The 26,615-nt window shown below is 40.2% G+C and overlaps 1 protein-coding gene across 1 annotated transcript in view; it reads left to right on the plus strand.

The window, feature by feature from the left end:
* LOC124805454 (gonadotropin-releasing hormone II receptor-like) overlaps positions 1–26,615 on the plus strand; it is a 152,344-nt gene that overhangs the window by 111,460 nt on the left and 14,269 nt on the right. Inside the window, exon 3 of the mRNA XM_047266017.1 lies at positions 9,937–10,142. Within this exon, the coding sequence (XP_047121973.1) occupies positions 9,937–10,142 (206 nt within the window). The remainder of the gene's footprint in view (positions 1–9,936; positions 10,143–26,615) is intronic.

The raw sequence follows: 26,615 nt of genomic DNA on the forward strand, positions 1-26,615 counted from the left end.
CGATTTGTTATTACAAATTTAAGGTTTTCATTTGACTCACCCTCGTATTATGTCTTTTCTTCACTAACTTGTAATCCTGATTTCTCAGCAATTTTGTAATAATTTTCCATCATTTTGACTAATTCTGTTTTGGAACTACTTATCAACGCTACGTTATCTGTGTAGGCAAGTCTAGTAGCATTCATCTCCTGTATTTGGATCCCGTGTGGATAAGTTTTCCTAAATTCTCTATCGATCTTCTCTAAGACGAGGTTAACTAAAATATGTGAAATGACGTCTCCTTGTCTCAGTCCAGTCAAACCTTAAAATTTTTTGTATCTCCTACAGGTATACTGAAATGACATAAAGTTTCATCTGTACTGATTTTGATTACTATGATTAGCTTTGAAGGTATTTCAAATTCCCTCATTATATTTAGAAGTGTTCATCGGTGTATGCTATCGTAGGCCTCTTTTCCATCATTTTGACTAATTCTGTTTTGGAACTACTTATCAACGCTACGTTATCTGTGTAGGCAAGTCTAGCAGCATTCATCTCCTGTATTTGGATCCCGTATGGATAAGTTTTCCTAAATTCTCTATCGATCTTCTCTAAGACGAGGTTAACTAAAATATGTGAAATGACGTCTCCTTGTCTCAGTCCAGTCAAACCTTAAAATTTTTTGTATCTCCTACAGGTATACTGAAATGACATAAAGTTTCATCTGTACTGATTTTGATTACTATGATTAGCTTTGAAGGTATTTCAAATTCCCTCATTTTATTTAGAAGTGTTCATCGGTGTATGCTATCGTAGGCCTCTTCGAAATCTACAAATCATATCTGTACATCTGCATTGAATTCATACGCCTGTTCAGTCATCTGTCTTGGAGTGAAAAGATGATATAATGTGGATCTGTTTCTGCGGATGTCAGTCACCAATTAACATTTTAGTAATTGGGATCAGTCTGTTTAATAGGCATGTCGATAGGATTTTATAATTAACATCCAGTAAAACAATTCCTTTAATAGTTATCGCACACAGGGGGATTATTCTTCTTAAATACGGAGTATATAATTGCGATTTTCCAGTCTGCAGATATAGTTTCTGTCTTCCAGATTGTTTCTATTAAATATTTTAGTTCTACTTCCGGTTGTGGTCCTCCATTCTTTAATAACTCAGCGTATATCTGCTCATCACCACAAGCCTTGTTATTATTTAATTTCTATATGGCTTCTTTTTTTTTCATTTACTGATTGGGTGCTAACTTGTACGACTGTATTAGGTTCTTCAAATTTGAAGTAAGACTATGGATCATTGCAGTTGAGTAATTGTGAAAACTATGTCTTACATATTCTTTGTATGTCACTCTTGTTGGTCAGAGTTTTTCCATGCTTATCCTTTATAAACTGTTTACTTTTAGTAACTTTACCCAAAGATTTTTTAATGTTTTGGTGCATCTTCCTTGCTCTGTCGTACTTGAAATCATCCTTCGCTTCTTTTATCATATTGTTTTAGTATTACCTTTCTCTTGTTTAGGGTTCTTTGTGTTTCAAGGCGGATTTTGTAATATCTTTCCTTCTTTGTCATATTGTTCCTTTCTGTAAGCCACACTTTTCTCTCATTCGTTCTCTCCAGAACTTGTTGGAACTTTTTGTTAAACCAAATTTTGTTAGGTTGTTTTCTTTTTCCTATAACTTTGGAAGATACTTCCTGAGTATTGTTCTTCTGGTCTTCGTTTTGCTCTGACGTCTTGTTGTTTCCTGTTGTATAGTCTAGTTTTTGTTAGGCTGCTTTCCATTTCCTTGATAAAGTTTCCTTATGTAGAGTCTTCAGCCAGGTTTCCTAAGTTATATCTAGTAATTTCCGCTCTATTTCTATTTATTTTCTTTTTAATTTTATTTTCATTTTTGGTATGATTAGCATATGGTCCGTGTAAAATCGGTGCCATAAAGATTCTAATATTTTTAATACTGTTCTGGAATCTGTTCTGGATAGCGACATGGTCAATCTGATTCACTACTTCTCCATCTGGTGATATCCATCCTCTTGTCCCCTTTCTATGTACTGCCGTAACGGATTTGGAAATATGCAGGAAGTGTCTCTATTGCGTGTGTGTGTGTGTGTGTGTTCAAAAATGTTTCTGAGCGCTATGGGACTTAACATCTGAGGTCATCAGTCCGCTAGAACTTAGAACTACTTAAACCTAAGTAGCCTAAGGACAACACACACATCTATGCCCGAGGCAGGATTCGAACCTGCGACAGTAGCTGTCGCGCGGTTCCAGACTGAAGCGCCTAGAACCGCTCGGCCACATCGGCCGGTTGTGTGTGTGTGTGTGTGTGTGTGTGTGTGTGTGTGTGTGTGTGTGTGTGTATGTGTGTGTGTGTGTGTGTAATTGCCGTACCTCCTCTGAGTAGAGATTAAATATTAAAATAAATTCACATCCGTCTTTGAAAATATTTGATACGCACGTATACACGACTTCGTATATATATGTACTGAAAAAACACAGTAGTGTGGGACAGTGAATAGCACAATGCCGAACGAGGGTTCAAATGCACATCTTGTCATCTAGGCTAAGGTTTCCTCTGATTTCCCTAAATCATTGCAAGCAAATGAGCAGATGGTTCCTTTGAAAGGGAACAGGCGATTTCATTCCCCATCCTTGGAACATTCTGAGCTTGTGCCCAATCTCTAATGAACACGATGTCGGCAGGACACTGAAAGTGGGGAGGGGGGGTTAGAAAATTTAATGTGGGTTGTAATTAAATAACTCGTGCACAAGTTAATGAAAAGTTCCTGGGCACAGATTCTGAACTAGGGGCTCTAAAATTTCCTGTACAAGCTGATGGTGTATTAATAAATACGTAATGTTCACTTACCTCGAATAATTATATTAATTAAATTATGGTTTGGCACAATGGATGACGTGAATTGACACGAGCATATCAGGGAAGGTAAGTTATTGCAAGCCACTCTAGGTACTTTTGTACTGTACATTTCATTCAGTATTTCACTTCTCTGCCTCAGCGTTGCAGGTACGTTTATCTCATGGTGTTTAGTAATCTGCATGGAACAAGTAATGGTATGGGCATTAGTAATACCTTTTTATAGCCAACGGAGTTCTTTTTTATCAACAGTAGAGAATATTTATTACTTAGGACCAATGAGGTGACAGCAATAAATTTTAAAATATATTTAGTATCCTGCATTCATTACACAAGAGGTGCATCAAATCGTACTTGAATACGTGGTCCTACGACTGGAATAGAATTATTTATGTTCGTGAGGTACGGCGGTGGCAATAGCCTCGGTTTGGCAACATCACTCCTCAGCATTAGAGGGTAAAACAACAAAAACCACTCACGCGCTCAGGCGAAAAGGTAAATAAAAGGTAACGATTAATTGTACTGACTACTGTGGGATCCGTACCAGATAAGGTTGATAGAAGAGATAGAGAAGATCCAACGGAGAGCAGTGCGCTTCGTTACAGGATCATTTAGTAATGCGAAAGCGTTACGGAGATGATAGATAAACTCCAGTGGCAGACTTTGCAGGAGAGACGCTCAGTAGCTCGGTACGGGCTTTTGTTCAAGTTTCGAGAACATACCTTCACCGAGGAGTCAAGCAGTATATTTCTCCCTCCTACGTATATCTCGCGAAGAGACCATGAGGATAAAATCAGAGAGATTAGAGCGCACACAGAGGCATACCGAAAATCTTTCTTTCCACGAACAATACGAGACTGGAATAGAAGAGAGAACCGATAGAAGTACACAAAGTACCCTCCGCCAAACACCATCTGGTGGCATCCAGTGTATGGATGTAGATGTAGATGTAGATGTACTGTTAGCAAGCAGAGCAAAGGATGTACACAATGAATGGTGGGTGAATGCCGTATCAAAGAAAGATGCACGTAGACAAATTTTTTGAATAAAGAAAAAGTAGTCACCAGATAATAATACACTCAGCATGTAGGTAGTCATTCCACATAGATTTTAACGTACTGCACAGTGGAGGAGGCTTTGACTCATTATTTGTGAAACCATGACCGATGGTGCTCAAAACACTTCCATAATAGTTACAAAAAAGAAAATCGTTAGCAAGAGGATAAATTTCGCACGAATTTCAATACAGGCTAATGTTGGCCAAAAAGTAACTGTCTATGAACTGCCAGTGCTTAAATCATTGCGTAATTCGGCATGGATCGATGGCTCAGTCCCATACTAAGCAATGACCATCAAACAGCATGCTTGCACTAAAATATAATGAAATGGACAAAATAATGGACCACGACTGATTTCTCTAACATAGATGAATTTCAAAGAGAAAACACTAAGTGACTGTACAAGTAAATAAATCCCGGTGCCTGTATCCTCAAGTTAGATAGGACAGTTCAAGAGACCATGTTTTTCTGCTTACCAAGACTGAGGCAGAATGCTCATCATGGTGGACGCCGAGAAATGGCTTCACTTTCAAAACAGTAGTTGGGGAAAAAGGAACTGTTGTGGCTGACATCTACAGCATTACGTTGTTCCATCTGAATGTATATCTTTGACTCCTGTTTTAGCCTTTGTTCTCTACTTATCTAGACTCAAATTTAGGTTGGCAATGGTTCTACACGACTCATGCTCCTCTGGCTGTCTGTGCAGCCATTCAAATTTATGACACACTAATATCCACTCACTCATAGTCACAGAAAGGGACCACAGTACTGGAAAGTGGGCGTACAAATAAATAATCGAATGAGTTGACGCATTACTTCTCTATATGCTGCCAGCCTGCTGAATATTTAACTACACAACACGAAAATCAATTTATAGATATGCAAAATACATCAAGTGTGAGTAAACATAAAACATCTTATGACCCATTTCGACACTTACATATGCACGGTGAGTCACGTAAGACGTAACACCCTTTTGTTTAATGAACGGTTAACATATCGAAACGTGGTTTTGGGAAAATGTTAAAGCGTCACGGGGCACGGAGGTTTTTGTATGGTTAATGTTTTTAGCTTTGGTATCAACAGAGATATTGAAGTAATCCACTCACTCATAGTCACAGAAAGGGACCACAGTACTGGAAAGTGGGCGTACAAATAAATAATCGAATGAGTTGACGCATTACTTCTCTATATGCTGCCAGCCTGCTGAATATTTAACTACACAACACGAAAATCAATTTATAGATATGCGAAATACATCAAGTGTGAGTAAACATAAAACATCTTATGACCCATTTCGACACTTACATATGCACGGTGAGTCACGTAAGACGTAACACCCTTTTGTTTAATGAACGGTTAACATATCGAAACGTGGTTTTGGGAAAATGTTAAAGCGTCACGGGGCACGGAGGTTTTTGTATGGTTAATGTTTTTAGCTTTGGTATCAACAGAGATATTGAAGTAAGTATGGCTTTTTTATGGGATAGAATACTTTTCATGCTTGCATTCGATGGCTCTTGAGAAGACAGTTACAGTGACATAGCGTTTGTTAATGTTGACGTTGAAACATGTCGTGCGAAATTCGAGAAATATCCTACAGTGTGGGAGCACGGCAGCTGGAAACGGCATTCGTGCTGCTAACACCCCCAAGCGGGTGTGTCGTACCAGGCTACGTAGTTGTATACCGTAAGGTAGGCCTGCGCAACGAGAATAAAACTTTATTTCCCCTTGAACCAACTCACGATCTACATGTATCTACGAATGTTGTATGTGGAAATACGACATAGGCTAGTATCTAGAGTATATCCTCCCAGATTTACGTGAAATAAAGAAACAGAGAAATAACTGTTCGTTCTTATGTAAAAAAAAAATATATTTTCCTGTACGTGGCTCTGCGCTTCTTAGAGGTAAAATACAAGTTCTTTGACAATCCTACCTACAGTGCTCTATATTATATCATACGAGATACATTCGCTGAACTAATCATTTTATTAAAAATATTTTGATGACCACCTGTACACAGCAAAATAAATATTCTTCTTAACTAAACTTCGTTTCATGCTTAACGGTAGCACATAACAACAGTTTTACCACCTACGTGTAAACACGCTGTTGACTTATTTGATACTGTAATGTAATTTCGTACAAACGTAAATGAAATAAACAGTTTAATAATAATGATTTGGTACTACCCAAATCGCAAAACATAAATTTTGTCTTCCAAAAAAATAACGTTATCCTTTATTTGAACTGTTCAAATTGTTGACCATGCACTGAAAGTTATATTTCGAATCGCTGTTCGAAAGAACGACGAACGGATGTAATTACAGTGGATGATACGGTAGAGCATGCGCTGGCGATTCGACAACACATTTCGTCTGACGTAGTTGGGGCTTCGTCATAGATGCATCTTTGAGATATCTCCAAAGAAAGCAATCAGGAGGAGTCAAATCGGCGGACATTGCAGTCCATTTGACAACAGAATTTCGTCATATCCAACGTCCAGGAAAGTTCTCATTCAGTATTTGCGTTTCAGCACGGGATAAGTGAGCTGGATAACCGTCGCGTTGCAGCCATATACACAGTCGAATATCCAGGGGTACCTCTTCTAGAAGAACCGGCAGAATGTTGCTCAGAAAGTGTGCGTACGAATGTCCACTTAGAACGCCGGATTTGAAGTAAGGTGCCAAATGTAAATTCCTATGATGCCGCACCATACGTTTACGCTCCACGGCCGTTAATGTTGCACTGGGCTGCCCACTAGTGCATGTTACGAAAATTTTCATTAGCGTGAAGCCGGCCGAGGTGGCCGAGTGGTTCTAGGCGCTTCAGTCCGGAACCGCGCGACTGCTACGGTCGCAGGTTCGAATCCTGCCTCGGACATGGTTGTGTGTGATGTCCTTAGGTTAGTTATGTCTAAGTAGTTCTAAGTTCTAGGGGACTGATGACCTCAGATATCAAGTCTCATAGTGCTCAGAGTTATTTGAACCATTTTTTTCTCATTAGCGTGGTTAGTAAACGTTGTATCATCGGTAAAGCGAACACGATGGAAAAACGTAGGGTCGTCTTGCAGTTGCTGAAGGGCTAACCGACAAAATTCTGTACGACGTTCGAAATCACGGTCGTCGAGTGCCTGATGTAGTGACAGATGACGGTGATAGAAGTTCTGTCGATGCAGGGTGCGAATGACACTCGCCTGGCTGACTCCAAATTCTTTGGCAATATATCTTCAAATGGCTCTGAGCACTATGGGACTTAACACCTGAGGTCATCAGTCCCCTAGAACTTAGAACTACTTAAACCTAACTAACCTAAGGACATCACACACATCCATGCCCGAGGCAGGATTCGAACCTGCGACCGTAGCGGTCGCTCGGTTTCAGACCTCAGCGCCTAGAACCGCTTGGCCACTCCGCCCAGCGGCAATATCTCTCGTACCACTATGTGGTCTCATTAGCGACGTAGTCAGAAGAGCTTCTTCCTGTTGTCTGTCAGTTGCAGTCTACTTTGTTGTCCTCTTTTTGACGTTCAACCTGCCTGTCAGCGCTAGCGTCTAAATAATTCGTGAAATTGGCTGGCGCGTCGGACATTCGCGATCCACATAGATACCCCTGTACATCTGTCCTGTTTTTATGGTATTTCTTTTACATTCACCACATAAAAGTAATACTCCTCACTGGTGTACATGTCTAGGCAACTAATGGTGAAGCAGAAATGAGTGGCATGCACTGCAGACAAGCAAACAGGCAAATGTGTTGACATTAGGACACAGCGTAGCGCTAGAGTTGCGTTGGCAGTGTATTCCCGATTCTGGTCACCGTGCTCTCAAATTCTAGTGCTTTTCTCAAATTTTTGTAATACAGGTTTCAATATAAACATTAACAAGCGCTATATCACCGAAACTGGCTTCTCAAGAGCTATCGAAAGCAGGTATAAAAAGTATACGGATCTATTTAAAAACACGTACTTGCTTCAATATCTCCTTTGAAACCTGCGCTAAAAACATTAACCGAACAAAAATATACGTGCCCCTCGACGCTCTAACATTTACTGCTATCCGATATGTAGAACCGTTCACAAAACGGAAAGCGTGTTATTGCTTACTGACTCACTCTGTATGTGTAGACAGATACTCGTGTACAAAAAATGGCTCTGAGTACTATGCGACTTAACTTCTGAGGTCATCAGAACTACTTAAACCTAACTAAGGACATCACACACATATCCATGCCCGAGGCAGGATTCGAACCTGCGACCGTAGCGGTCGCTCGGTTCCAGACTGTAGCGCCTAGAACCGTCACTCCGGCCGGCACTCGTGTACCTACAGGGTGTAATTGGTATAATTGTATGTATTTTTGTATGTGTTACCGTAATAGGTACGCTCGTCAGTGTGTTGGTTGTCTTTTGTCTGCACGCAACAGTCTTCCGACAAACACGTCACAGCCCTTGTTACCCAATGTTTTCAGCACAGTCGTAACTGCAGCGCTAGGTGAAATACGGCTCTCAGTATAAACTCACCGTTTTGCACCCACGCGTATACACATGAACAACTGACCTACTCCCCAAAGCAAAATAAACATTAGTGGCTTGGTCTTGCTAGACGTAACTGAAGGTTCTAACCAATCTAAAAACGTACTACTCCTATTAGCTATAATTATTAGTCTGCAAATTAAGTAAACATTGATGCATTGTGGTTCAGTATACTGTCCTCAATCGCCTGAAAAGTATGTGTTACATCTTGTATATACATATGCATATAGTCACACCTACCACCCCTCCTACACACACACATAGCTCAAAGTGCCCCAGGAAAGTTCAAATCCTCATGGCAGAGCGTGGACACACATTATTTTCCACCACTAGGGGTCCTGACACTTTTGGTAAGATAGTGTATATTATGCTGCTATAAATTATTTAAATTATTTCTATTTCCGCAATGTCTGCTTTTAGTTGTCGTGATCTTCCTGAGATTAGTGCAAGATGCAGAACATCATCTTTATACGACACACTACCGTGAAGTACGGCAACGTCCAGATTGTGCTTACGATGACGTGGTTTGGTTGTGTCTAGGAAGCCTGCATACTCGATTCGCTAGACAAACATTCAAATAAATCTTATTAATGAGTTTTATTGCAAAAAGAAATTACAATACTTAACTTTTGTAATTGCACAGATGTGACGCAAGCAACGGGCGACATACAAAATAACGTCTTCGTCAGTATAGACCAGGGGTTCCCAACAAAATTTTCTTGAGTATCCCCTCATCGAGCATGATTGGTACCTTGTCATATCACAGTATCAAGTACCTAAAAATGGCAAATCTAGTCTTTTAATACGTTTTCTATTTTTGGTACTTATAAAAAACATTGACATATTCGTTATTGAAAAAATATTGAGCTGCCAAAACAAAAAAATCTGTTATCATACAAAATATGTTTAATATATTTTTATTCTAATAGCATCTTGCTGACACCTCTGGCATAGCTCGCGGACCCCTGGGGGTGCGCGGACCACCTGTTGGGAACCACTGGTATAGACAATCCCAAGTCTGTGCTGCATAGAGAGTACAAGCGAAATGACTAGAGTTGACGCTGCTAATCTTGAATGGTTCAAATGGCTCTGAGCACTATGGGACTTACCTTCTGAGGTCATCAGTCCCCTAGAACTTAGAACTACTTAAACCTAACTAACCTAAGGACATCACACACATCCATGCCCGAGGCAGGATTCAAACCTGCGACTGTAGCGCTCTCGCGGTTCCAGACTGTAGCGCCTGGAACCGCTCGTCCACCCCAGGCCGGCGCTAATCTTGAAGCTGCTGTTGAACAGGGCTGTTACCAGCCGGTCGCGGCGCTGATGTCCTCTTCATGCAGGGGCCGTAGCTGTCGCGTTGTCGTCCTGGAGGGAGGTCGGGGAAGCGTGGCATTGGCTGACTTCTTTTCACAGCCATCCCTTCTCTATCGTTCCCGATTGGCGTGCCGGCGCTTGACTTTGCGCCGTAACAGTTCGTGTCACTTGCTGTTGCAGATAGCCATCTTCCACGTGGAGAGGGGCCCGTTCTGCGAGCTGTTCCTGCAGTGCGTGACGTACGGCTTCTACACGGAGCCGTGGCAGGAGCAGCTGTACGCCGCATTCAGCCTCATGTGCATGTTCGTGCTGCCGCTCGCCATCCTGATCGGAACATACGTCTCCACTTTCATCACCATCTCACGTGAGTTATCGCTGCTTAATATGCCATTGCATATTTGCAGCTACATGTGTCATATGGTCTATTCCCCATACTAAGTATTACTGTGGCTCACACTGCCAATACAAGGGATGATGAGATCACTGCCACACCGACGTAATAACTGCGATGTCCTGTCTCGAACACTGAAATCATCACTAACTACAACATCGTCACCAACAGTAAACATCAATCCTAAGAATATTCAAATTATTTCATTCATAGTCTCCAGTCACAAGTATCTGAAAGTTTCACCGATTAATTTGCTTTAGCAGTGCACACCTGCAGATCTGTTTAATTTTGAATTTGGCTTATGTCAGTACTTTCGTTGCATTTTGTTGTGCAAGTGTCTGATTGTGAAATTTTGATTGTTTCTACACAGGTACGAGCTCTCAACTACGGAAATTTACGTTTGTACATAAATGGTTTTTTAATTTAGATTTAGTGAACACTGGTATTGTACGTGTCTCTAGTTGGTTACCCTTATATTTTGCCACATTTTAATAGCGTAATCACTGCAAAAAGCAAATACTTGGTCCTTTAAAGAATTTGAACAAAGGCTGTGGCTAAAATAATTGGGTTGGAATTACCCTTAGTTCAGTTGCTAATAAGTATATATTAGTTGCGTAGACTGCAGGCAGACACATTTCTTGGAACAAGCATAGTTTTGGGTGTATTTATTTTATTGTTAATGTTTTCATTAAGAAGCTTGCGGCGAAGCTATGATAATGACGCCAATTTTAAACCTTCATGAGATACCTCCTAATGTGGTGTCGGAACTCCATTTAGCCGACGTAGCGTAACAACTCGATGTGGCATGCGCTCAACTAATAGTTGAAAGACTGCTGCAGAAAACTGAGCTATACTTTCTCTATAGCCGTACATAACTACGGAAGTATGGCGCGCAGCAGGACCTGACACCACGATAATGCCCCATAAATATTCGATGGGATTCATGTCGGGTGATCTTGGTGCTCAAAACATTCGCTAGGGTCGTTCAGAATGTTCTTCAAAATAATCGCGAACAATACTAACCTGGTGGCATGGTACATTGCCATCCATAAAAAAATCCATCGTTGAATTTCTGCAAATGGTCTGCAGGTTGCCGAACATAGCCATTTTTAGTCAATGATCGGTTCAGTTGGGTCAGAGTACCCAGTCCAAGGCATATAAACACAGTCTGCACAATTATGGAGCCACCAAAAGCTTTAACGGTGCCCTGTTGACAACTTGGGTCCATGGCTGCGTAGGGTTTACGCCACACTCGAACACTACTGTCAGCTCTTATCAACTGAAATCGGGACTTCTCTGACCAGGACACGGTTTTCCAGTCGTCTAGGTCCATCTGATATGATCACGATCCGAAAATACATTCGTCGTACGTCCCACATTGTTTCCTGTAGTTATTTAATGCCGTGTTGCTTGTCTATTAGCACTGACAACTTTACGCAGACGCCGCTGCTCTTGGTCGTTAAGTGAAGGCCGTCGGCAACTGCGTTGTCCGTGGTGAGAGATAACGCCTGAAATTTGGTGTTCTCAGCACACTCTTGACACTGCGGATAGAGGAATATTGAATTACTAAATGATTTCCGAAAAGGAATGTTCCATGAACCTAGCTCCAACTACCATCCCGCGTTCGAAGTCTCTTAATTCCCGTCGTGCGGACACAGGCATGTTAAAAATATTTCCACGTAAATCAGCTGAGTAGAAATGACAGTTCCGCCTGTACACTGTCCTTTTACACCTTGTGTACGCGATATTACCGCTGTGCATGTCGCTACCCCATGACTTGCCAACTCATTGCAAATATAAGTGACTTGCTTTGGGTTAGAATTCATCTGATCTGTACCACGTCGGTGTCGTACAGGAGATCACCTCTCTCTCAAGGAATTGATTCTTTACATTGCCTGCTGAACCTAAAGAAAGTGTGGGTCATTCTGTGACAGATCGCTTAGGTCCACACACCTTTACAATGTAAGCTGGAGCCTCACCTACAAGTTTGAATACAAGGAAACATTTCCTGTACGTTTGCAATACCCAACATAAACCTACGTCGAAATCTACGACGACCGACACAATATTTCTTGTAGAGTTGAGGGTGTCTTTTGAATCTGAATCACGTGGACACTATTTCTGTCAAACAATCTGGAAGCTAATGAATGTCTTAATAGGTGCTACTACTTCCTGATGTGAAGCTACCTCAATGAGAAGTCGGGTTATTGTTTATGCAGGGAACTACAAAGTAACGAATATGTAAATTAGTGAGAGACACAATGAAAATTTAAAATTTTAATTAAAATCGATGAAAAGAATTTGAGGTTTCCAGTTTATAATTAACGATTTTGTGAAGTATTCGGGGAACAAGACATTAAATTTACGCTTAGAAGCTTCTATTTGTTACAATTCGCGTTGTTCAGCACTCTGACACTAAACAATAATGGCCTCAGTTCGAAGCGCTGTTCCGTTACTTAGAGTAATTTTTATTAAGACCTCTCCTTAAATGCAGAATTACTCTCTCCTTACATACACATTTTTATGGCAATGTGATACACACTGTTTGGAAACTTGTCATTCCTCCTACAGGTTGTAAACCATCGCGAATGGTAGAATACCGTGTGAATACTCTGTCATTTCATGTATGTGACAGCACATTCTAGTGAGCACTCAAAGTGGATGTACCGGGTGATAAAAAAGTCAGTATAAATTTGAAAACTGAATAAATCAGGGAATAATGTAGACAGAGAGGTACAAATTGACACAAATGCTTGGAATGACATGGGGGTTTTTAGAACCAAAAGAATACAAATATTTAAAAAATGTCCGACAGATGGCGCTTGATCCGATCAGAATAGCAATAATTAGCATAACAAAGTAAGACAAAGCAAAGATGATGTTCTTTATAGGAAATGTTCAATATGTGACCATCGTTCCTCAACAATAGCTGTAGTCGAGGAATAATGTTGTTAACAGCACTGTAAAGCATGTCCGAACTTATGGTGAGGCATTGGCGTCGGATGTTGTCTTTCAGTATCCCTAGGGATGTCGGTCGATCACGATACACTTGCGATTTCAAGTAACCCCAAAGCCAATAATCGCACCGACTGACGTCTTGGGACCTGGGAGGCCAAGCATGACGAAAGTGGCGGCTGAGCACACGATCATGTCCAAACGACGCACGCAAGGGATCTATCACGTGTCTAGCAATATGGGGTGGTTCTAATAAAACCCCATGTCATTCCAAGCATGTGTGTCAATTTTTACCTGTCTATCTACATTATTCCGTGGTTTATTTAAGTTTTCAACTGACTTTTTGATCACCTGGTACTTGTGTTACTCAGAGAACATCTTAATAAACATTAAGATTTAGTACAGAAAACGTCCCTTCTCTCGTTGATAAAGAACCCCTTGTGTTTTACTTAGAAAACAGGGTTTAACCTTTGTTACAACTCATGCTCACATACCCACATCTAAGTACCGCGACGCACTGCTCGCCCACAGCTGAACTTATCAAAACCGATCATCCTAATAACGAAATGTACGAAGTGACCCACACCGTCGCTTTCTTCATTACAGTTACGTGTGGTTACGGTCCCCTTATTTGTCAAGGTGTCAGTCACGGAACTCTACGTTCTTCTCTTGGTGAGATCATACTGGACGTGCGTTACCAGTATACTCCTCAGTCCTATCGACGGCGTCTTACATGAACAGTGTGTACGTCCCACATTAATTTCTGCAGTTATTGCATGCAGTGTCGCTTGTCCTTCAGCACTGATAACTCAATGCAGACGCCGCTGCTCTCTGTACTCGCCGGCTACTGCGTTGCCTTCGTGGTAATGCCTGGAATTTGTTATTCTCGGCACGCTCTTAACACTAGGGGTCTCAGAATACTGAATTCCCATGCGTCTAGCTCAGACTACTACATCGCATTTATACCCCGTTAATTAACGCTGTGCGGCCATAATCATATCGGAAACATTTTCACATGAATTACCTGATTACAAATAATAGCTCCGGCAATGCACTGAACTTGTGTCAAAAAAAAAAAAAAAACCTCTAAAAATTCTTTACCGATTTACTCCACATTTTTACACGATATTCCAATGAACATTCGAAGGGACATTGGCTATATACTTCTTTTATGGGCATAATACATAAATACGGAATATGTAGTATATGAAGGGGATGTGTTGTTACGATCTGTTTGACCGATTCACTTCAAACTTTTACACGATACTCTAATTAACGTTGGGACGAATATAAGCTATATATTTTTTAAATACATATAATATGCTAATACATAAGTTGCATGTACAGGATAGAGTTGCTACTAACAGGCCCTAAAAGTTCGTGACCGATTTACTTTCAGTAATTACACCATACTTTAATGTATATATCGACGTACATATAACACATATTTTAATGCATATAATACACAAATATGTATGAAAGGTATCGTTAGATCTTTGTAAGTCTACCCATCCAAAGACTACAATTATGCGAGATACTGCCGCTGAAGCTACTATCGTCACAAACTCAGCAGCTAGAGACGTGTCTTTCATGGTATGCAACGATACCAACCGATTTACACATTAATTTTAAGCGACATGAGTTCCAACTCAAGGTTTCGTTTCCAATAACAACAAATAGGCTTAAGGTCAGAGAGAGGGACAATGGGAGAGAGAAAAGGAAGGAGGAAAGGGACATGGAGAAGAAAGAAATAGAGAGATGATTGAGAGGGAGGGGGGGAGGGAAGGAGGAGATGAACAAAGGGAGGGGGCACCGGAAGGTGGACAGGGAAAGTGCGGAAGAAGTTGAGGGTGTATATCCCCTTCCCATACAGATGTAGCAACTGCGATACTTTGCTGCGTTCACTAGTGTAAATTCTGTAACCTCAAAACTGTCACGTATTATAATTCATAAATTTCTTCTGTATCATTTAAGACAGAGAAAATGAACCCACTGGAGATGGAAAATCCTCTCTGGGAATGTTTGGCCACTTAAACAAGGAACATTATGTTTGCTCAAGGCATAAGTACACGTCATTACTACATAAATACGAAGCAAATGCTGAGAGGAAAAGAGCTTCAACCACAACAGGAATGTGTGTTTCACAGGATAGGTTGTCCCTGATCCCGCGTTGATTGTTTGAGAGAAGCTTGTTTCCTACATGTAAATAATAATATATGAGCTTAGAATATGCTTCAGTGTCCAGAAACACACGGAAATCAGTGATATTTTTCTCTGTAATTCTGTAGATTCTATCTTTTATGCATTTTTTAAACAGTAGAGCTCTTCCCTCCTCACTAGCCGCGAGGGACGATTATTCGCTGTACGAGAGATTGTCGATAAATTTGAGCTAGGAGAGGAACTAGTTCCGAGACTTACTCCAGTGTGAAATCTAACGGCTGCTCCATTAGGGTCTGGCGTCTTGTTCGCTTCAAGTACTGTTAATGGTTTTTCAATACCGGGTATGTCATCTCTTATAGAAGAGGCTTTATAAGGTTCTCTAACACTGCTTGATTTCCTCCTAAACATGTTCTTTCGTCGATAGTAGGCGAGTCGACCCGCTTACTTCCAAATACAGAAAAAAAGGTGCGGATTAATGATAAATGCGAGGGCTAGTTTTTTCAAGATCCTATCGTTCGCGAAATTAAAAACCATACCAAAATTCTGATGAAGCTTTGCGAAGATGTGTTGTGCAGTGCCTCCGGTATGGCCGTAACTGTCACGAATGACAGTGAAGCGTAGCAGTGATGCACGAGCTATGAAACAGGGCGGACGGCCGTTCATGACGCACGCTGCGCCATGACACTGCTCGGCAGCAAACAGCAGCTGCAGCAAAAACGGTTCTGCAGCGTTTGATCACTCACCGTACAACCCGGACTTGTGTTCCTCTGATTTTTGACTCTCACAGTGGTCTCTATTTCACAAGTGATCGGACCTCTTTTGAAACAAACAAAAAAATAAATAACAAGCTCTCGTAATTTAGACGACGCGTCATTTTTTAACTCAACTGTTTTTGTCAGTGGCGTGTTTTGGGAAATATCTGCGTTGCTACAAAAACGTCTCCAACGCTCAACGCCAAAAGAAAAAAAATCATCCATTCAGAATTTTATATCATTTGTTTCTCTGGATAAATAATCTTAATGTACCACTTTTTGTTTATCGTTGAGTGGAGCTTACGTATTTGTAGTAATGGAGAACATTTCCTGAAGACAACAAAACACCACGAACAGAAACTGATAAACTACAAAAATTATCTCTGCTAAATTATTAAATATTGTTTAATATTGATCAATACCTTTTGCTATATTTACAAGTCAGCCGCTCGACCCGCCTAGTAGTTATATATCTGTAGGAGAAAGTCAAGGAGTGTCCCATAAAAAATATCAAACCGGTGCAATAACGGCTAGAAAACTGCTTAGACGCAGGCATTCGGATTACTGGAAGCACATTGCAATTATCAGGCATCACGGTATTGAGAGCTGCCCCTGTGGCAATGGACTCTGTTCCCCAGTCAAGTCTTTGATCGATAGCCAGTGCAACCTCGCAAATAATGGCTGCGGTTTCGGAGGATTTACGGCTTACACATTCCTTCCACACCGTAAGATTGATCGGACGGAAAGTAAATACATCAGGCGAATCCGCAACCCAGCTGCTAAGGAAACTCTAAGCGCAACGTGTTACAAACTTGCCGAAAAATTTTCTGTTCACCAGTAAGCAGAGCAATTACAATAGTTAAGTAGATAAACAGGTTGAGCAAATTGTGTATCAAGTCTGCACTCAGTCGCTGTGAATACAAACTTTGTACTTCAGTTGCCACTGACAGTTCAGTTCGTCGATGACGTCAGGAGCCAAGTTAGTACTCCCTGGTTCCCAATTCAGATTTAGTGACTGGTTTGCACATAAGAGAGCTATAACCATTTGCAATTAAATTCTCCAGGATACAAATCAGCGAATTATACCTATGCTCGGTGAAGTACTGGAAGATTTCAAGTGGGGAGTTGCGTATCGTTTTATAGTTGTTATTCCATTTCACCTTTCTTTCCAAGTCATTACCATCTAACAGAAATATGTAGCTAGCCATTTAATATGTAGATAAATTTATTACAGGAACATAACGTAATGTAGCTCAGTAACACAGCTGATGTTAAACACAAAGCTGTGGACAGCTGAAAACAAAATACTTTCTTTGCGTGTTAATGAAAAGAATTTCTCATAAAATCTTGTGTAAAGTGAACGAGAGCATTTCCTAACCAGAAGAATTACGGAGAAAACGAAAAAAGTAACCTGGAACTATATGGTTAAGAATACGGTACTGAAACAGCAACAAAATTGTTTAGAGAGAGTAAAATTTGTCACTATACATTTTTATATGAGTAAAATTGACTCTTAAAGGATACAATGTTACAGAAACGGTGGGGGACGTATAATGAACATAACATGATTATAAATGTAATTTCATGAACGAAATATTTTTCAGTAGGCCTACTCGGAAAATAAATGGAAGTGGTAAGTCACAGCAAATAAAAATAGTGACTATTAATAAATCCTTTAATGCAAAAGTAGTATAGTAACTGGGAACTATTCTTCCGTGAATAAGTTTGAGTATGACTGCAGATTTGGCGGAGATTATGTGTTGGTAGGACATGACAATATCCAGTCAATGACCACTTCAGCTGGACGAGAGGGCCCAAGTCCTTCCCTTGTAAACAAAGCTCAGATCATTGTGCAGCCAACACCAGTTTGCACAGTGCCTTGTTGACAGCATGGTTCCCTGGCTTCGTGGGGTCAGCAGTTACCAATTGAAATGGGGACTGATCCGACACGTCCAAGACTGTTCAGTCGTATAGGGTCCACCCGATATGGTCACGAGAACAGGAGAGTCGCTGCCGGCTATCTCATACTGTTAACAAAGGCACTCGCGTCGATCATCTGCTGCCATAGCCCACTAACATCAGATTCCGCCGCACTGTGTTAACGGATACGATCGTCGTACGTCCCACATTGATATATGCGGTTATTGCACGCAGTGTTGCTTGTCTCTCAGCACTGACAACACAATGCAAACGCCGCTGCTCTCTGTCGTTAAGTTAAGGGCGTCAGCCACTGCGTTGTCTGTGATGAGAGACAATGCCCGGAATTTGGTATTCTCAGCACACTCTTCACACTGTGGATCTCGGAACTTTGAATCCCCGTGCATCTAGCTCCAACTACCATATCGCATTCAAAGTTCGTTTATTACCGTAGTGAGGCCATAATTGTATCTGAAAGCTTTTCACATGAATTACCCGAATACAAATGACAGCTCTGCAATGCATGCAAATGACTATAAATCTAACAGAGGTCACATATTGGTACAATATGACGAGAGGAGCAGCATATTGTCTTTAACACAAGCTGTAAGGACTAAAGCAGAGAAAAAAATAGATGTGGCAAGAGCTACATGGAACTAATAATGAAACTGAGTATGTTTTAATGTACATTATGTAAATTGTACAAGATGTGACAGTAGTGCAGAAATTAGAAAGCTGATGGAGTTCGCACCCTATATTTAACCTATAGCACCACAAAGCCACACACTCGTAAACAGCCCAATTGCATAAATAAATCCCCCATTGGCATCGAGGGTCGACATGGCTACTACATGCAAAACCAATATCAGAATGTACTTACACTGCAAAGGACATCATTCACACAGTATCTCTGCAGAAAACTTTAACAAGATGGCGCAAGATTTATACTGAAACTCAATTAACAACAAAGATATAGTTTCATCCTGAAGGAAGCATCTTTTTGCACGAAGCAGAACATACTATCCATTTGAAAATCTTGACATCAATAGACATCATGTTGCTACAAAAGAAGAGTGTATACAGTTAATTTATGTATATAATTAACCATTATAGCTGTAGACACACCATGATAAATGAGCAATACCTGATAGTTATTCATAAGCTGCGTTCTTTACACACTATATTTAGCAGGTTATGTATGTACGTAGCATCATCATTCTGCCACAACAAGAGGAGAAAGGCACAATGACAAATCTGTATGCAAATGGTTACGTATATATAACTGGTTTAGCTATAGCGTGTATATTACAGGCCGTATTTGATTGCTTAAATATAAGTTCCATCGTTAAAATTTAAGAACTGGTTCTACAAGCGGGAATCGTTGTCAATTTGTAGCGCTGGGAGCCTGTAACATAAGCTCTTTATCAGGTAGAAGGACTGCGCAAATACACATGTACAAATTGCACACATTACACTTTTCAGTCATAAACCAATATCAGGCAGAACATCATTACCATATCCTTACTGCTCCTCTGCTTCATCATCATCATCACTGTCATGATCATTAGAAGGTATGGCAAGCAGGCTGCCAACGAAATGGTCTCTGTATTTATAAGTACTCAAGAGACATTGTGAACCATGTAAGTTTCTGTACATAACTATATTGGTTAAAATAATCTGAATGGCCAAATATCAGCACAGTTTTCACATGCGTATTGCCCTGATTGATCATATAATTTTATGTAATACATGCTAAACATAGAATACGTTGTCCTACAAATCGGTGAATTGGGTGTACAGGAGGTACATGATACGTAGCCATTGTGCTCACTGATACAGTTCTCCATAATATCTTGCCCAGTCGATTGTTTAGATAATAGTAAGTGTGAAACGATTTAAAAGTTGAAATAGGACATTTAGACCTATCACCCTGATATCGCAGTCGACGAAACCCAAAATACGTTCACCGGACGCAAAAATTCATGCAGTGGCAAAATTTTACACAGTGTTAGTGGGGAGTGTCATGAACAACATACAAAAACTCCTGACCAATAAAGCGTGAGCTTAGGGTTGGGGGGGGGGGGGGGTGGGGAAGGCACGTCAAGGTCACATTTTTGGATTTCGCGAAAATGCTTATGCATACAAAATTAAACTGCATTACATTTCCTACAAAGAAGACCTCTTCATTTTTATTCCTCTAGTACTAAGAGTTTCCACATTGCAGGGGATAGGAGAATAACAGATTATTAAAGATAGTGTTTTAATTGTATAATAGTAATGTTTATTATTAAATGAAGCGTGTTAAGAACACGTATTAAACGTATCACATCTAAAGCAGCAGAATCGTATTAATGGACAAATTGTGTTCTGGGGGTGTAACAGTGTAGAAAGGCAGCAGAGGAAGCTACAAGCATCAGGGAAGGTAATTCGCCGGATTGTGGTCATGTATATACGTCTGTAAAATGAGAGCGAGCAGGCAATTCCCCATTCTCTCTACCGCACTACATCACAAAATCCAATTGCGAGCTATACTACAATGTTGTACCGACCTTTTCGCAGGTCGCCTTATGAATCGCTACCTACAGAGTATGCAGACACTCCTGGGCTGAGGATCTGTTTACTTTCCACAAACTGTCTTGACACTACATTGACTACAGGTATTAACTGCTAATAATACAAATGCAAGAAAGGCATATGGACACATTCTACGTATATCCCAGCACATGCTTCTACACTGATACAGCGGAACCTGATCCTTACTCATCTTTTAGGCACCTGTAGCGCTCTATCCGGAAAGGTGACTTTTTCCATCACACTGCTGATTGCTTTTTCATTTTACACGCAGACTGTATTCCCAACCGTTTCTTGTTCATTTGTCTTATGAAAGTAGAAAAGAAAAAGTCACTAAGCTTGTGTTTATACTATTATAATAGTATTATACTATTATATAATACTATAATAATATAATAGTATATTATAATATAGTAGTGTACTACTATTATAGTAGAGTTTATTAAGTGGGTAATTATTTTCATTTGCTATGTGAGATATAATGTAAAATACTTTCCAATAAGAAACGGTTGAGAAGTGCTTAATTTGGAAGTGTGATTTGGCAAGTGTCGAGTGTAGCATCGGTGGGAAAAGGAATTGATTGTTAAATGTGGTATCTTGATGCTGTCTGTCGTCGACAGCATATTGTAAAGCCATGCAAATGTGTTGTAGTCGCTTGGTGGTGAATTAATGAATAACTATAAAGTTACTACACTTCTATCAGCATTAATTTATTATTGGTAGGCTGGACAAATCCCTTTTATTCAGAAACTTCTGGCACTTGAAGAGTGGCCTGCAATGAGTGGAGCAACGTACCACACATCCACATTGTATCTTGGAAGACGGCTGTCAGTATTTCTGATGGAATAGGACTGGTCATGTTGAAATCTAGAACAGTAATCTGCTGTAACCCATTGCTTGACCTGTGCTGAAATATTCGAAGTTCAGTTACACCTAGCTCACCTACTTCTGTTAGAGAAGGATTCAATCTAAGCCTCTTGGCCTCTTTAGAAGTTGTGAGTGGTGAATGTGAGGCTGCTAAAAGTATACCAGCCACTGATAGTGGAGATGGGAAATCGATATCGTCAAACACATAGTGACACCGTGTTAGAGTCTGGCCAGGGTATTCACTGTGGGAGACAGCTGACAGCTCCAGCTATTGACCTTTTCAATATGACAGCTCATTTAACAACTGCAAATAAATACTCTATAAGCTGAAAGTAGCTCAGCCATATACACAACACTTCAGTGAAGTTATTTTGCTTACTAACACGAAAGAACTGTACACGAAACGCTGGCGAGGTATAGACTGTATGTAAAATAAAGTGAGCAACACCCACGGAAGGGGAAAATTACTGTTGCTAAAAGAATGTTACAGTTACTGTACAGTGTGACCAAGTAACAATTTCCCTCTGGCACTGTAGTAGAGTACTCAGAGATTTACAAACATTCTGTCCACTTCCATTTCTTGCGTCAGTCTAGCAATTCATATTTTTATTCCATGTAGAGTTAACGCATTCCGTGGGAAATAAACACCTTTGGGCATGTCTGCACATTGAATCACCAGTGATTTGTAAGATGAGCTGCAGAAAGGGTGGTATAACTTTGTCAAAAGAGCCTGTAGTTGCTTTTTTTGACATGGTGTAGTAGAGACAATGGGGAACTGCCTCCTCACTCCTCATTTTTGGAGACCTGTTGAGGAGGTAAGTAGACGACCATAATCCTGCAACCTACCGTTCCTCATGATTCTAATTTCCACTAGCACGTTTCCACCCCGTTACATCTCCAATACTGTTCTACTGGACTCAGATGTGATACACACATTTAATATTTGTTATAAATCCACTTCATTTACCAATAAACATTAATTCTATATGAATAACATTATTTTAATAATCTATGACTTTCCCGTTTCCTACTTGTGTTTTGTAGAGTTTTCTGTGCGTTGAAGTAACTTAGTAAATTTCGTCCTTTGGATTCCAGATGCCGTTTCTTATTGTTTCTAGTGAAATACTTCAGTAAAATTTTCATTCAGTGTTTTAACTTCGTTGAGTGTTCCAATGGCCGATTGAATTTTTGGTTCTAGCTAATAATTTTGTGAAGTTTTTTTGGTATTGGTATTAGTTGTGGTGTAGTATTATTAATACAAGCAGTTGCTTTCTCAGTATACAGATAATTTGGAGACCGCTATTGTTAATTCTATAATAGTTCTACTGGTGTAACTGAACTTAGGTGACATAGACGTATAGTTTTTTTCAGTAACTGTAAAATTTTACCATGAGTGAGAAGTGTGGGCTCTGTCATAGGTTTGTGAGTAGTGGGTTACGGTGTGGAATTTGTTCAAAGTATTTTCATTGGGGGGGAATGCAATGGGGAAGCCAGTGGGCATTCTAGCGATATACTCTTTTTACAGAATCTGTAGTAGAAACAAGTTGATAGAGGAGCAGGAGCACATATTCTGTGGCCTTAGGGTGCTGTAACAATGCGCGAAGGAGGAACTAGATAGAATGAGGAGGGTGAAGGGTGGTGGGAATGGGAACTGGGAGTTAGCAAGAAGGCAGCTAGGAGGAGGAGATATTCAGTTATACTTTGCATATATGCAATAGATCTGACCAACTGTCAGAGTTGAGTGGAGAGGAGCCTCGTGTAGCTGCAGATGTAGGGAACATGCAGCAGTTCTCAACAGTTAGGAGGCCTAGGTCAGTTGCAAAGTCTAACAGAAAGAAGAAGGTTCTGCTGCTAGGTAGTTCGCACGGTAGAGGTGTGGGCCAGCAGTTGCAGGAAGTTTTGGGGAGTGAGTACCAGGTCACCAGCATTGTGAAACCTAGTGCAGGGTTGGCTCAGGTGACTGACAGCATAGGGGAGTTACGTAGGAATTTTACAAAGGAGGATCAGGTTGTGATAGTGGGTGGAGGAGGGAACAGTCTTGATAGGGACGGGGAATTGATGTAGGTGGTGACCTATTAAAGATAGCTACTCAAACTGGTGGCACTAATCTTAATGCGGCGGTTAGGCGCGTTAACATGAGGACGGAAAAGACGTTGACGGCAGAGGGCATGGTTCACATTTCAGTGGTGCCAGTGGGGTCTATCAGTAGATCGAGTTTCACTAGGCATGGCCTGCACCTCAACAGGTATGGGAGGGGTAGGCTGGCCAAGGTTATAGGTGGCAGTGTAGTGGGTGGTGGTGGGATCATTCATGGAAAAATTCCTCTGCACATGTTTTAGATTCAAGTCAGCTGAGAGGTATACCTGCTTAACGTAAGTCCCCCTAACCAAAGGCTCACCTTCAGAGGACGTCATATTTCCAAGCAGAGAAGGAATTAGCATATTTCATCAAAATATAAGAGGTATTAGACATAGTGAACTGCTTATAGATGTTGACTCTGAAATTATTGGTATATCGGAGCACCACTTAAATAATTTGGCAATTCAGAGGCTTCCCTCACCAGGATACATATTAGCTGACTGTTTTTCAAGGAGTTCCTTGTGTAGTGGGGTAGTGGCTATGTACGTAAGAAACAGTATTCCATTTGAGTCCATAGACGTATCACGGCACTGCACTGAACAGATAATTGAATGTTTTGCAGGGGCAGTTGAATTTAACGAAAATAAACTTCTGATTGTTGTTGTTTATAGGTGCCCTAACTCTTACTTCAGAGAATTTTTGCTCAAGCTAGAGAGGGTTATATGTGCTGACTTCAGTATAAATTTTGTATATGATGGTGCAAGAAAAATGATGTTGGTAGATCTCCTAAATTCATGTGATCTGATGCAAAATGTATTTTTTCCAACTAGGGAGCAGGGGAACAGTAGCACAGCCATAGACAATATTTTTATTCATTCTTCATTACTAGATGGGCATTCAGTTATTAAAAGGGTGAATGTCCTTTCTGGCCATGATGCACAAATGGGTTTTGGACTCAAGAAAATGTCACATATAATTACAAACTATGTAGGAAAGTTAATCCAACAGCAATAGAGAATTCTTTAAACCCTGACAAGGGACAAGAGTGGCAAGATATTTATGTGGCTTATAACATAGATGATAAATAAATTGCTTGCCTTAACACATTTCTCATGCTGTTGCTCTTGCTCTTGCTTTCCATTAGAACATTTTAAACGGGGTTCTAGCAGTAAGTGGCAGCCTGAATGGCTGACTAGTGGGATAAGGATATCATGTAGAACAAAGCGGGAATTATTTCAAAATGTTAGAAGTAGTCACAATCAAGCTACAGTAGCGCATTACAAACGGTATTGCAACGTGCTTGAAAATGTTATTAGGAAGGCAGAGAGTATGTGGTATGCAAATAGAATAGCTAATACACATGGTAAAATTAAAACTATGCAGTCAGTTGTGAAGGAAGTGTCTGGTAGCAGCACAGGGTCAACGATATAAGGTCAGTTCGTAGTAAAAATATTTCTGTTTCTGATAAATCAATCATTTTCTTAGCATTGCTGGTGAATGAAATAAAAACTTAGTTTCCACAGCAAATCACATTACTTTCTTGGCAAATGCCTTTCTGAGATTGATGTCTGAAATACTCCTCTGTAATACAGACAAGGGGGAGATTGAGTTAGTAATTAAATCACTGAAGACTAAATACTGTAATGGATATGACGGAGTGCGTAGCAGAATATTAAAGTACTTTGCTGCGCTTGTTAGCCTTGTATTTAGCCATACTTGCAAGTTTTTCCTTTAGGAATGGTCAGTCTCCTGAACGATTAAAGTACTCAGTAGTAAAGCCGTTTTATAGAAAAGGGAGAAAAGGATAATTTAGACAATTCGAGACCTTTTTCTATGCTATCAGTGTTTGCTAAAGTTATTGGAAAGGCTGTGTATGTAAGGATAATTGATCATTTTATGTCACACGTTTTGCTATCAAATGTACAGTTCGGCTTTAGAATTCGTTTCACAACTGAAAATGCTATATTTTCTTTTCTCTGTGATGTACTGGATGAGTTCAACAACAGGTTTCGAACGCTAGGCATACTTTTTGATTTAACTAAGGCGTTTCATTGTGTTGATCACAAAATATTGTATCAGAATTTGGACCATTACGGTATAGAGGGAGTAGCTCACGATTGGTTCAACTCTTCATCTTTTACTTTAGCAACATACAGCAAAAGGTCTTTATTCACAATGTTGAGAATGGTTGTGATGTGGGGTCTGAGTGGGGTAAATGGGCATTGATTAATGAAACTGAACAGTTCAAACTTCTAGGAATTCAGGTAGATAGTAAACTGTCATGGAAAGTCCACCACGTTCAGGATCTTGTTCAAAGGCTTAATGCTGCCATTTTTGCTATTCGAAAAGTATGTGAAGTGAGTGATCGTTCGACGGGAAAATTAGTCTACTTTACTTGTTTTCAGTAGCTTATGTCGTATGGTATTATATTTTGGGGTAACTCTTCCCATTCTAAAAGGATATTTTCGGCTCAGAAGCGGGCGGTTTGGGCAATAGGTGGTGTAAGCTTACGTACATCTTGTCGACCCCTGTTCACAAGTCTGAGTATTTTGACACTGGGAACTCAGTTTTATTATTATTACTAACATAAATTCCCATTTAGGAGAGCGTTAAAACACAATCAATTTTCATGGAACTTTTTTTGTCTCTTTCTTTTCTCTTCCCAAAAACCTCTCATATATCCACTGTGTTTCTTCTTTCTCTCTTCTGTCCACTTCTTTCCTGGCTTCTTCCCTTTTGTGTTTCCTCGAATTTCTGTTTTCGGATTTTTTTTCTCTGTGTTTTTCTCTGTTTGTTATTTCTTCTGTGGAGATATTTAGTTTCTTGCGGTCTTCCATGATTTCCTTTGCCCATTTAATTTTCATCGTATTACTCATCACTACGTTAAAATTTTTTTGTCAGCCTGTTTTCGTTCATCCTGTAAACGTAGCCATAGAAGTTAACCCTTCTATTTTCTGATGTTGTCTGTAATTGTCTCTGTCTGTTTGTACAGTTCTTTTGTCGCTCTTTTTACCCATAACCCTTATCTCTGAACTGGCCCGTAGATCTTTCTCAGAATTTTCGTCTCTTCCTTTTCCGTTTCTTAATTTTCGTTCTTCCCCTGATTACTGTCGCTTCTGAGGCATACAAGGCTTCTGGTAAGACT

This window comes from Schistocerca piceifrons, chromosome 7, assembly GCF_021461385.2.
Source record: "Schistocerca piceifrons isolate TAMUIC-IGC-003096 chromosome 7, iqSchPice1.1, whole genome shotgun sequence".
Classification (NCBI taxonomy): Eukaryota; Metazoa; Arthropoda; class Insecta; order Orthoptera; family Acrididae; genus Schistocerca; species Schistocerca piceifrons.